The 13,596-nt window shown below is 56.2% G+C and overlaps 1 protein-coding gene across 1 annotated transcript in view; it reads left to right on the top strand.

The window, feature by feature from the left end:
- Positions 1 to 13,596, top strand: part of PEPD (peptidase D) — a 118,301-nt gene that overhangs the window by 9,538 nt on the left and 95,167 nt on the right. The window contains exons 3-4 of the mRNA XM_018062280.1: positions 794 to 921; positions 8,465 to 8,528. Of these exons, the coding sequence (XP_017917769.1) occupies positions 794 to 921; positions 8,465 to 8,528 (192 nt within the window). The remainder of the gene's footprint in view (positions 1 to 793; positions 922 to 8,464; positions 8,529 to 13,596) is intronic.

Here is a 13,596-nt window from a genome sequence, read left to right as displayed (position 1 = left end):
GGGAAGTGTCTCCTACCGGAGGGCTTCCCTCTGCCTCTTCGTTCCTGTCGTCCCCGGGTTGCTGGAGAGGTGGAGGTCTAAATAAGTTTTCTCTGCCTCGTCCTGATGCTTCTTGAGGTTTCCATAGTCTGCGGTTTAAAAACCAATCTCCTAAATTCAGCTGTTGGCTTCCTTACTGATGTTTTATGCAAGATTAATTTTAGAAGAGCGCCTCCTCCACTTCATACCTTTACAACGATATTTTAGCTCCGTGTTTAATGCTAAACACTGGAGTCATCAGCTGCCCCGGGGGCGGGAGAAGGAAGGAAGAAGTCTTAAATGGAGGAATCCGCTTCTGAGCAGATGCCCGGCCTGGGCGTCTTAAGTCAAGGTGGCACCTTGCCTGCCTGCAGGCAGTGGGGGTGGCAGAGAGGTGGGGAGGGACGGGGATGCGGGTAGGGCGTTGCCAGATCTGTGATGCTCGTGGGCACCTGTGTCTTAACCTGTCCCGTCTGGGACCTGAGGGATGTGGCAGGGGAGGTGGGGGTGGGGGGTAGGGCTGGGACATGGGCATGAAGCGGGGTCCGAGCAGCCAGCCAGGAGGAAGGAGAAGACGGCAGTTGGTTGGAGGGGGGCACAGTGCTGAGGTGCAGGGCGGTGTGAGACTGAGGTCAGATTTTAAGAGCCGGTGAGCCCGAGCCGACTCTCTGGGGTATGGGAAGGAAGGCGCTCAGTCAGACCCTCCACCTCTCTCCTTGTGCTTTAAGTTTCTGTCCTGCCGACTGGGTGACCTGGGTTCTTGTTCCCACCACAGGAGTCCTTCTTTCACTGGGCGTTTGGTGTCACTGAACCAGGCTGCTACGGCGTGATCGATGTGGACACCGGGACGTCGACTCTGTTCGTGCCCAGGCTTCCTCCCAGCCATGCCACCTGGATGGGAAAGTAAGGAGCAGTCTGGGGCTGTGACCATGCCTGCTGACCACTGGCTGGCTGGCTGGGGGTGGGGGAAGGGCCTGCTATGAGTGGCAATGGCAGAGGGTTAGCGAGGGGCAAGGGTTAGTGGGCAAGCATATTAACAGCCTGCTCTGGGCCAGAGCCCTGTGCCCTTGGATGGGAAGGAGTGTCAGAGCCGGAGCCGCAGACCATTTTCACGTTTGTTTGGAGGTGCTGTTTGTTAATACTGAGATTCCGGATTCCCGGCTGTGTTGAGATGCCTGAGGCCTTGGCTCTGGGTAGGGGGGACCATCGCTCTTGCGTAGCGTCCATGGGAGGTGGCCCCACGCTGGTGTGCTGGGGTTGGCTCTGGTCAGGGAGGACAGCCTGGGGTCCTTCTCTGAGGCCTGTTACGGATCTCATGCTGTCACAGCATGCCTCCCTTGTGCTGGCCTCTGGGCTAAGCCATGATGGGCCGAGGGTGTAGGCCCTGCCTCTGGTGGCTTAGCTGGGAGGCAGGGTCATGCTCTTGGGACCAGAGGCCTGGGTGAGGCTAAGAGGCTGCCACACTCATCATCTGGGGTGTCTGCCAGCGCCAGGACCCTTGGCCACATCCACCTGCTCCGAGGAGCCATTCCTGCCGGCTCCTGGGAGTGCTTGAGGCGATCAGAGGATTCCGCTAGATGCTCTCCACCTTCTAGCGTGTCATTTCTGCCAGGACAGTGCTTATTCTGGGCTAATTTACAAATTGCAGCCTTCGCTGCCCCCTGGTCCCAACGCTCATTGTCAGGTAGGCTGGCAAGTCTGTGGCTGGTTTGAATGACGAGGCATATGTGCAGAGGGCCCCCTGGCCTCAGTGGGCTTCTCTGGGAAGCAGGTCTGACCACTGTTGGCGCCTCTGATGCCTTATCTGTGGAACAGCCGTGAGGCCACTCACGAGGCATCGCCAGGGCTTTAGTCAGTTAGCCACTGTGCGGTGGTTACACGGTGGGATGATCACTGCGCTGTGACACTGGAGCGAGGCAGTGAGGATGCTGGGGACAGGCAGCTTGTAATGTCCACAGTATTTATGGCCATTCCCTATGGAGAGTTGGACTCGTTTCCCTCCTGCCTGACTTGGTCAGGACCTGGGTTACAGCCTCAATGCATAAACGTGGCTGGGTCACTGTGTGACGTCTGAGTGAAGTGAGTGTTAGTTACTCAGTTGTGTCTGACTTTTTGTGACCCCATGGACTGTAGCCCTCCAGACTCCTCTGTCCACGGGATTTCCCAGGCGAGAGTACTAGAGTGGGTAGCCATTCCCTTCTCCAGGGTATCTACCCAACCCAGGAGTGGAACCCAAGTCTTCTGCATGGCAGGCGGATTCTTTACCGTCTGAGCCACCAGGGAAGCCTGTGACTTCTGAGGCTAGACTGTAAATTATGCTGTAGTTTCCACCAGGCTCCTGCTCCTCGAGCCCAGCTGCCACGTGGTGAGGAACCCAGACTCACCTGTGTGGAGGGCCCCGAGCCCGGCCGCCAGCCAGCACCACCCGCTGGAGCCTTGGCCCTCTTGGGACTCTGTCCCGAGCCCTGACCTTCAGGGTCTGTGGGTGTGATACCTGGTTTTTTACTCCCCTACGGGTCAGGGTGGCTTGTCACAAAGCCCTGGGGACTGCAGGAGTTTCCTGGTGAGAGTTTAGATCCGGTCTGGGTGAGAAGATTCTCCCAGAGCCCTCCCTGCATCCTGAGGCGATCACAGAGCTGTAGCCTCAGCCCTTCCTGCCAGTAGCATGTCTGGGGCCCCTGTGCCTGGGCAGCCCCCGTGGCCTTGGCCTGCCCGCCCTCTCAGCCTCCCTGTGGCCCTGCCTCCTGGCCCCAGGTGTGCTGAGACGCCTATAGCGTCAGAGACGCAGCCCCATGAGACATCGGTGTGGACAGTGGTGAGTTTCCATCAGGAAGCGTGGCGGGGCTCTGAGGGTGTCCCCACTTCTGACCACTGATGCTGCTTACACAGGGCTGACTCTTGCCAGAAGTCAGGGAGTGCCTGTCCACAGGGTAGGGTGGACATCCTCCAGGGCGTGGCTCCTGCCCTGGGGATCCTCCAAACAGCTGAGCAGGTCTCACCCTGCCTCCCCACAGCCAAATGGCATTTGGGGGATTTTGTTTCGGCTGCTTGGCGTGACATGTGGGATCTAGTTCCCCGACTAGGGATCTAACCCTTGTCCCCTGAAGTGGAAGCACCAAGTCTTAACCACTGGACCACCAGGGACGTCCCAGCATGAGGGTTTAAAACTCCGGACCTGACTGGTCAGGGTGCAGCCATTAGCGGTTGCCTGTTCTAGAGCATAGTCTTTAGTAATACAGGAATGATCTTCTGCGCTTTGACCATGGCCGCGTTTCAGAGCTGCAGTTAAGAAGTTCTTCTCTAATCTGTCCCTGCTTTGCCAGGGCAACTGACGGTGTGGTGCGGATTTTGGAGGGTACAGATGGGTCTGCAGGATGCATCTCCGTGTCGGGAAGGCTCCAGGTGGTCTGGGCAGGCCAGACAGAGCAGGCCGGTCTCCAGGGGCATTCTGGCTCCGCAGCAGAGAGCTAGCCCCTTGTCTCTGGCAGACCTGGCTCCCCTCTGTGCCTACCCCATCTGGCCTTTCCCTCCCCCTGCTCTGGCGTGACCTTCTACTAGTCTGTGTGTCCCAAGCCTTTGGGAGAGAAGGTGACAAGTCAGGGACAGGGCAATGGAAGGGGTGGGCTGTCTGGGGCTGGAGTGGGGAGCAACTGGATCTGATGTGCAGAGCTGATCAGACACTCCTGATCAATAGGGCAGGAGCGAGGCTGGCAGGATTACCTGGCCTTTGAAATCAAAACTCACCAGCCTGAACGTTTGACCTTCAGCTCCTCAGCTTCCTTCTGAGTCTTTCTCTGATGGCTTTTGAAAATCCTGCTGGCAGATACTGCAATCCAAAGTCGCCCAGGGAAACAGCACCCCCATCTTCACATTTGCTGCTTCCTGTATAAACAGCCTGTCCTGTCATCAAGGCTTCAAGACGTGAGGGGCCCACGGGAGCTGGGGGCTCAGGCTGTTCCTCACCCCGGGCCGTTGTGGGGACGGGAATGTGGTAGCTTCTATTTTGTTTTTATTTGGCATTTTTGCTTGTACAAGTCTGGTGGGTTTTTTTGATGTGAAAGTGTTTCCTGTCATTTCTGTCAGAATCCGGCTCAGCTGATGGCAGTTTTGGCCCCCGGGGTGTCTGGGGTCCTCTGAGCAGGTGGGAAATTGGCACCCTGGGGAAGCTTCAGCACGGATGAAGGGTGAGCGACTCTGGTCCCGATTGGGGGACCCCTTCTAGGACCTCGGCAGCCTGGCTGTGTTCTGCTCCCACCCCTGGCTGAGACCTCCGGCTTGAACGTGAGAGAGTGTGGCTGGCCTGGGCTTTGTAGGGAGGAGGGAGCTGTGTCTGGGGCTGAGGCTCTGCACGTGGCACTTCCTGGTGTGGGAATTGACGTGTGTATGCTGTGTGCTCTGGCGTATGTGATGTGTCTGCAGCGTGTGTGGTGTGTGTGATGTGTGTGGGTCTGTGTGCAGGGCGTATAGGGGGTATATGTGGTGTAGTATGTGTGTGGGGTGGTGTGTGTGTATGTGTGTGTAGGGTGGATGTCGTGGGAGTGGGGTGCGGCATAGTATGTGTGGTGCAGTGTGTGTGTGTTGTGTGGTTGTGGTGTGGTGCGTATGTGGGGTGTGTGGGGTGTTTTCACAGCCCCTGCCCCCCACCCCGTACATACAGCTGGGTCACAGGATGATGGCTGCCTCAGCCTGTCTGGTGGCCTGGTCCTGGCTCCCCTGTCTTCAGGGTAGTGATGACGGGTGCAGGCCTCCCAGAGGAGGAAGACCAAGGGAGTTCCTTTGGCTCTGACCCCAGGCGGTTCGTGAGGAACCTGACCCCAGGCAGCCTGAGGCCTGGCGAGGGCTTTTGCTGGGACACTCAGCCGGGCTCCTCTCCATCACCTCTGCTCCCGACACCAGCCTCTCTGAGAAGTGCCGCCCTGCCCCCAGGATCAGTGACCCGCACTCTGGAGAGGCCTGCTCTTCTCTCTCAAGCTAACAGAACCCCGACATGGTTGCCCCCTTCGTTCCGGAGCTGGTGCGGGGTGCTGGGCCGTGAGCAGGAGGGGAACAGCTGCAGGCAGGCTCCAGCCCCTGGATGTGGATGCTGACGGCTGTAATTCGGCCCTGTTACTGGTTCATTAGCCACATGCAGGTGGTCCGCTTGCCAGCTAGACCTGTGCTTGGAAGTTATATTTTCTAGAGGGTTCCACCGTGTCTGCCCCATGGGCGTTAGTTGAAACTTTCCTTCTCAGGGGAGGCCCCGCACAGGGTGTTGGCACTCACCATGCCCGCCCAGACCCTGCGTTCTAGGAGAGGCCTCCCCTGTAGCCTGCTGGGCCCAGCTGCCAGTGGAGAAGAGAACGCCTGCATGGGCCGGGACTGCAGACACCGGGTCCTTCCTGAAGATGTGAACCCCTTTGAGGGGGGCCCTGCCTCCTCTCTCCTGCCAGAGCTTCCCCTTCCTTTTCTGTAAATTTTTTTTAATTTTAATTTTTTATTACTAATTTTTTAATACCAAAAATATTTTGCATTGAGGTATAGCTGATTAACAATCAGCTATATTAACAATCAGCTATATTAACAATCAGCTATATTAACAATCAATTGTGGGAGATTCAGGTTGCCCCTTCCTTTTGAAGGGAGAGTTTCTGGGGTGGGGTTGGCTTCCTTGCTGGCCCAGTCTCTCGCATCCAGTTGCTGCCACTTGGATCTCCCGTATGACGGGATCTGGCCAGAGCTGCTCTGCTGGGCTCCAGACTGCAGTCAGGGCAACAAGCACCTCTCTGTGTGGCCGCGGCCAGCCCGGCGCTCAGTGGGCATGGAGTTGCCCAATGACCTCTCCTGCAGGGCTTGTGTGGATGTGCCAATCCTTCTCCTATGAATCCCTCTGGTGGCTGGCTTGACATGGTGGCCTGCACGCTTATCTCTTACTGTGCAATTTAAATGATTTTTACTAGAATTGGCCCCAAAACATGAAAAATAAGTACTATTCAAACTTAACTATCCCTGTCCTTTAGGAAGAAATGGCATGCTAAGTGCCAGAGAAGATGCAGTTGGTTATTCCTGCTGAAAGCCAGGCCTGTGGCCAGTTGGGTGACTCGGGGCCCTTGAGGCCCACGTGCACTCTGGGCTTGTTGAGGTGGGCTGAGAGCGTTTGGTGGGGCTGACTCCCGGGCTCGCTTCCTCCTGGGCATCGGAGAGCAGCAGCGTCTGGCTCTCCCGTGGGCTGGCTGGCCCCTCGGGGCTTTGGCTCCCGTGGCAAGTGGAGTGGCTCATCGCTGGTAGGTGAGGGCTGGACAGGCAAGCACACAGCCCTGGGCCGCCCATGGGGTCACAGCTGCCTGTGCTTCTCTCTCCTTCTCTCTCCTTGTGCTACTCCCTCCTCTGCCCTGCTCCACCGGTTCCTCCCTGTTAAGACCTTGACCTCAGGCTGAATACATGGAGATGTTCCCAGGTCTCAGGTCCCCTGGGTTTCTGTTGAATCCCGATTGCCAAGAGCCACCCCACCCCAGCCCCACACCTGGGCAGGGCCAGCAGGAGCACGGTTCCTGAGGTGTCCCTTGGCAAGATGGCTTGGAAGACCTGGGGGGGGGAGGTGGTTAGGGTCCCCGACAGGAGGTGAGATGAGAAGGTCGGTGTACAGGCTAATGGCCGAGACGCCCCTCTGTCGGATCATCGAGGCCAGCCCTGGAAGCAGGCCCTTAGCTCTTCCTGACTCTTTTGGGAGTTTGCTTTTGATGCCTGTCACAGCTGGAGCAGATGGAGTGATGGGGGCCCATGGGTGAACTGGGGACCCACCGAGGATGTTGAGTGTCTGTCCTTAGCTGGGGCTGGAGTCACAGCAGTCAGCAGGAACATGGTGATAACACCAAGGTCCTACTCTTTGCCCTTCTGGCCTGTGCTTCTGTGTGTGGCTGCAGCGTCAGCTGTGCTAAGAGTGTCACCCCTTGGTAGCAAAGGGTCAGCAAACTCTTGGCAGTAAGCCTTGGAATCAGGGCCTTCAGTGTCCAGGCAGGGTGCTTGTCATCAGTTCCTGCCCCATGTAGCTGCTATGGTCGGTGCTAATGGAGGCACCAGACTTTGGCCATTTACCTTTGAGTCCTGTCTCAACCACAGAAGCTGATGCAATTGGATCGTGCAAGTTTAATTAATGATGGGAGCTTGACACCCAGTGCCCACGTCAGAGAAGCCAGAAGGGAGGTGAAGCAAAGAGGGTTCTGGAACATGGAGCTGCCCATTGCCAGGGACCACTGTCTCCCCAGCCCAGCAGGCCCCCTGGGGCTGTGAGTGCCCTTCTGCTAATCCCCAAGGCCACCTGTCTGTCCCTGGATCATGCTCTGTGTTTCCTGGCCACAGTCTGGTCTGGGATGCCTGTTTGGATGGAAGGAAAATTCTCACTCAGAGAGGGGATGGGAGTCTGTTTTCTGGGTAGTGATGCTGGTACCTTGGAGGTCTGTGGGGCTTGCTCTCAGAGGCGGTCGTCTCCAAGTGCCCTCTCTCCCTTATCCCCCGTGCCTTATCCTCCCAGGCACACTGTCCCTGGCACCTCCCCCTGCCTGTCTGCTCATCCTTGAGAGCCCAGGAAACACACTCTAAAAGCCATCTGCTGCTTCCTCTGAGGCCTCCTTTGGATCTGACACTTGGTGACTAGAGTACCACACATCGAAGGCAGGAGAAGGGTGAACCCCCCAAGCTGGTGCAGTGCCCAGGCATGGGATGGCACAGGACAGTGTGTGTGTGTCAGACTAGACTTGGGTTGGACACCCTTCTCCTGGGTGGCTAATGCTCTTAATGTGAGCTGTGTCACCAGCAGTGACATTGATTCATTTTCCCACCAAGAGGCTGGGGGGTGGGGGTGGTGCTTGCTGGACCCTCCAGCCCTGCCCAGCACAGCCATGACCACAGTCAGCACACACGTGACCATGAGGTAGGCAGGGGCGACTCAGCTACCTCCACTCTGGGTCTTTGTCTTCTCACCAGATGGTTTTTTAGGGACGATGAGTAAGCTTGAGTGTTTCTCATCACAGTGAGTAATACTGTTATTGACTTCTTTAAAATGTTAATTTTTAATTTTTAAACTTTCCTTTAAAGAGGCTCCGTGGGAGCCTGGGAGGCAGCTTATTTCACTCTCCAAAGAGTAGGGTGTGCTGGCGGGCTACCCCATGGACTCTTCCTGGCGGGTGGAGGGAGGGCCTTCCGCAGCTACTTGCTGCAAGCAGCGAGGGTCACAGACTCAAATGAAGAGCAGAGGTTGGTTGGGAGAGGTGGAGGGAGGCAGGCGGGGTTCAGCGGTCTCTCTGTGGCCCAGTGTCCTTTGCCCCTGCTCCCCGAGTCTATGTTGGGCAGACTGGCTTGGTGCCAAGTGCTGGATAGGGTAGGAATGGGCCCTAGACTTGGGGGTGGGAAGGCAGCCGGGGCCCAGCCAAGGCCAAACCCTGACCCTGGCCTTCCTTGTGCTTCTTTTGAGGATCCACTCCAAGGAGCACTTCAAGGAGAAGTACGCCGTGAATGACGTCCAGTACACAGACGAGGTAAGTAGTGGCCGACTCCTCCCCCTGCCGCAGCCTGGCTTGACATCTCGGGACAGCATGGTCCAGCTACCAGCTCCCTTAGCAGTGCCAGAAGCGTCTGGTACCTGGGAGGTGGCTGCTGAGCTGCTCGGGGGAGGCTATCACTGCGAAGGTCTGATCAGGCTTGGCTGGGCCTTCACGTGTCGGGAGGCCCTCTCGCAGGCCCTCATTAGCTACAGATGCTACTATCAGAAAAGCCCTAGGCTGCGAGAGGCCTGTGGGGCGGGGTGGACTTGGAGGTCCCCTGGCTATACTTTTATTTATTGGCTGTGTCACACAGTTTGCGGGATCTTAGTTCCCAAACTAAGGATGGAACCCGGGTCACGGCAGTGAAAGCATGGAATCCTCACCATTAGGCCACCAGGGAACTCCCCCCAGCTTTAACCTTCTTCCCAGTGTGCTTGGCCAGGAGTGTGTGGCCAGGATAGGGATGCAGCTGTCTTCCCGGGGCTCTGAATCTGTCCCCAGTCCAGGCAATCGGAAGGGGTTGCCCCAACTTCCGCTGCTCTTAGAGCAGGCGGAGGTGCCCGTGCTTAGATCCTCTCCTTTGGTGGGTGTGTCACTGCTCTTAGAGCAGGGGGAGGTGCCGATGCTTAGATCCTCTCCTTTGGTGGGTGTGTCCCTCCTGCCTTTGTAAACTGCACTGTAACATTATTGCCCTTTGGGACCTTGACCTTCTGGGTCTCCTGGGTGTGAAACCTGGAGGTGGGCAGCCTGGGTCGGGCCCTGGGGCTCAGCCCACCGACTTAGAGCCTCGCAGCCACAATCTGATGGTTTTGCTTCTATGACCAGGAGGTGGGCAGTGGCAGGAACAGGGTGAACTCAGTCCCACTTCCACTGTGATTTCTGGGGAGAAGGAGAACTGGCCTCTTGATGAGGTAAAACAGAAGAGGTCTCGAGTGTCAGGACAGGGAAGCCTGTAATGATGGTCTAGGATTACAGCCCCATAGACCAGCTTATTCTGAGTCTGTGTTTAGGAAGCAGAATCTTCAGTGAAGGCGTCAGTGGAGTTGAGAGCAGGGAGCTTTCTGCAGGGGCCCCCATCATCTGTGTCATCGGCTTTGTCGTGCCTGTTACTGCTGTGGATCTTACTGGAAACGAGGGCTCCTGTGGACTGGGGGACAGGTGCTTCACTGCGGCAGCAACTGCGGGTTCTAGGAACCTCAGTAGCTCACACAGATTCCCTCCTCCCTCCGCCCTGTGCTGTGGGGGCCAGAGTCTCACCCTGATTAGAGGAGGAGGCCAAGGCTCCAAGCAGTGAAGGGCCTCATCTGCAGCCCCACCAGTGTGGAGTACCAGACTTGGATGTGACATTAGAGCCTGTGGACCCCAGAGGCGCACCCTCCACCCCCGCCTGTGCCCTGTCAGAAGTGAGCAGGTGCTGCTGGACACGCCTGTAGAGCTGACAAGGCTCCCAAGTGCCTTGGATTTTCTGTGGCTTGAGTTGGAGCCCAACCAAAGTACAGACACCTGAGCTGGGAGGCACTCGAGGTGCCCGGGGCTGCTCTGTCACGGACAGTGACAGGAAGCCCTTTGTGTTGGGCCGGTTCTATGAAGCTCGGCTCGATCTAGCCCTCAGACAGCCTTGGCCGTCTGCACAAATCACAGACAGGAAGCAGCTGGCACTTGTCTCCTCTGCAAGAAGGCAGGAAGCCCCCACCCCAGGCCATGGCCTGTCACTCGATACCACATGCAGGTGGCCGATGTAGCAAGCCTGGCTGCCTAGTTCCCCTCCTCCTATCAGTGATCCTGAGTTTAATTATTGAGAAGGTCGAGTGAACGGTGGCTCCCCTGAGAGGGTGGGGCTCAGGAAAACCTCGAGAAGGGGTAGGCATTGCCATCAAGGTGCAGTGCAGAGGCTGTGTCCCTGGTGATGGGCGCTGGCCTGGCAGGGGGCAAGTCTTGTGTCCTCTTTTGTGGCACCAGATGGGTGTTGCCAAGGTCACTGACGCAGATATAAGAGACCCTGGTGGCAGCCCAGTGGCGATAGCCCCCGTCTCCCCACCTCAGTGGGTAAAGGAATCAGGGAGTGGTGTGCCCCTGATCGCTCTGTGGGACCGCTGGCCCCAGGTTACCAGATGCCTAGTTCATGAGTTGATGCACATCCGCGTTGTTTGTGGTCATTCCCCACATTTAAATTTTGGGAACGATTTGAAAATTTTAAAGGCATTGCTGCATTGAAAAACCGTTGTGCAGCCCTGTTTCAGACTGCCATGAAAAAGGTTTTTTTTTAAAAAGCTTTGCTTTTTGCACAGTGAACCCAGCTTCCTGGAGCAGGAGGAGCTTATTTTGACAGCACTGGTCCAGGATCATCCAGCCCCCTTTTCTGGATTGTCACCCTTGAAGAGTGGCCAGCAGGCCTGGTGGAAGCCTTGGGTGCGAGGGTGCAAGAGGGAAGCCTCTGGCTGTCCCCAGGGAAGGATCCTTGTCCACAGGGCTCTGAAGCATTCTGTGTTTGCTGTCCACCTCAACCTGCCAGAGAGGCCAGGCTACCTGGGAAACAGGTGCTGTGGCATGAAGCAAGGCAGGGGTGTTTAACAGCACTGGTTTGTGAGAGCTGGTGGGTCCCCAGTGACCGCTGCTCCATGGAAACGAGGCCCCGTGTGGCCGGAGCTGTGTCATCCTGTATGTGGAGTGGCATTTCCGGCTGGTGACGCATAGCTGCCTCCCGCCACCTTAATTTCAGAGGCGTGGAATCAGGGTGTGCCGATGAGGGTGTAGCAGTAATGGGTCTCCACGGGGAAGGGGGAATGCAACTGCCCAGCTTGGGGAGGTTTCGCAGCCGCAGAAGTAAGCAGAGCCCACTCAAGAGGTCGTGATCAATAAAAGACGCTGTCCTGCCAGGACCATCAGACGCCTGGCCCTCCACGTCAGACCTCCTCCATCCGTCTGCTCCTTTTCCTCCATTACCCCCCCACCGGCATATCCTGAGTTGTAGCTGAGAAGAAAACCAGCAGCCGGCACATTTGTCATCCTCCTCCCCTCTCCCAAGGACAATAGCGCCTACAATCCCCAAGTGCCTGCTTGCGCTCTGGCTCTGCCGCAGCAATTGACAGACCCGCTCCACGCTGATGAATGTAGACCCTTCAGTCGCCGTAACAACACACGCAGGGCCGACAAGCACGGCTCCGGTTCCTTCTAATGAGCCACCCCCTCCTCAAGGAGGGCCTGGGGAGTGTCAGTGACTCAGCGTGCTGTGGGGCGTGCAGCTCCAGGGCCGGGCTTCAGTCATTCTCAGAGCAGTTACTGAGCAAATGAGGAGGGCCTGGGGAGATGGAGCGTTGGTGGGAGGGTTGTTGGTACACATCTGGGACTCGTCAAAATCTTGACAAAGCGTGGGGCTTGTCAGACAGCAGTTTCCCTAAATCAGTTTTGTTTTTTTTTTAAAGAAAGCCTTATTTTTAAGGTAATTTATTTTAAAGAAATAAAGACTCTATACCAGGATGTCCATCGTCGTGATTTATAATAATCATTAGAAATAATGTAAGTGCCCACAGAGGAATGAGTAAATAAACTATGCCAGCTCTGTTAAGAGACTAGGACACGGCGCAGCTCTGTGCTCTGCTGTCTTTTAACTGGTGGACCTGGGCAGATGAAGTCTTAAGTTTTTTATTGTATTTTACTGTTTATTTTGGGGCTTCCCAGGAGGCTCAGTGGTAAAGCATCCACGTGTCCATGCAAGAGATGTGGGAAGAGATGTGGGTTTGATCCCGGGGTCGGGAAGATCCCCTGCAGAAGGAAATGGCAACCAACTCAAGAATCCTTGCCTGGGAAATCCCAGAGGAGCCTGGCAGGCTACAGTCCCTGGGGTCAGAGAGTCGGAATCGACTGAGCAACTGAGCAACTGAGCATGTGTGCGCGCAGCGTTTCTTTATTTGGCTGCATCTGATCTTGGTTGCAGCACACAGGATCCTCACCGTGTCATGCAGAGTCTTCTCTGCGGTGCATGGACCCTCTGGCTGTGGCGCGAGGGCTCTGGAGTGCGCAGGCCCAGTAGTTATGGGTCATGGGCTTTGTTGCTCTGCAGCATGTGGGTGGGATCTTAGTTTCCTGACCAGGGATTGAGCCCACATCCCCTGCATTTCAAGGCAGGTTCTGGGGTCACCAGGAAGTACCCCTTAAGCTTTTTCACTAGTGAACCCTGAGTTTGCAGCACTAGCTTCATGGGAGGTTACATGAGATGAGTCTGCAGTGACTGTCGCAGGCCATAATCGAGGTCTCCCTGGACGTTTACCACCCCCCTCGGTAGTGACTGGTAAAAATGGCACGTTTGAAGAATATTTAATGACAGGAAATAAGCGAAGCGTGTAACTTCATATGATCCAGACGTCATTACAGATCTGTTTTTACGTGCAGAGGTAAAAAAGTCTCAGGGGATGGTTTTGTAGGTGTATTTTATGTTTTTTTTATAGTTTTCAGTATCTTCCAGATTTTCTCTGGGAGCCTCTCAGTATTAAAAAGCATATATATTACATATGTCAAAGCTTATCAAAACATGAGCTTCAAATAATGTGCAGTGTAGAATATGTCAGTGATGGCTCCATAAAGCAGTTGAAACAACAAGCAAATCCCTCTCACCCTGTGTCAGAGTGTCAGAGTTTAGGGTGGGAGCATGGGGAGGGGGCTCAAATACAGTGGGAGCTGCCGTGGCCAAGATGCAGAGTGGACTGGGGTGGAGCCAGGAGAGGAAGCAGGTGGTCCCACTAGAGTGGCAGGCACCTTGGATGTCATGGCCGATGCAGTGTGATGGGCATGTTGCCAGGGGAATGAGGGCTGTTAGGGGGCAGTAGAGGAGGGAGTGAACCGCTCTGCCTGGGAGGGGGGCAGGGACCTAAGTTTTGAGTACAAATTGCAGAAGCAGCTAAGATGGGGGAAAGTGTGCCAGGCAGTGGTGAGAGCCCAGGCAGAGGCATGGGGATGAGCCTACATGGCAGGGATGGGGGTGGGTGGTTCAAGGGGGTTGGTTTGGAAGCAGCCAGCAACCAAGGGCCTGAGTGGGCCATGGAGGGGATGGAGTGCAAGGATGTGG

The sequence above is a fragment of the Capra hircus genome, chromosome 18 (assembly GCF_001704415.2).
Source record: "Capra hircus breed San Clemente chromosome 18, ASM170441v1, whole genome shotgun sequence".
In the NCBI taxonomy this organism is placed as follows: domain Eukaryota; kingdom Metazoa; phylum Chordata; class Mammalia; order Artiodactyla; family Bovidae; genus Capra; species Capra hircus.
Note: the sequence above shows the minus strand (reverse complement) of the source record. Positions and strands in the feature narration are given on the sequence as shown.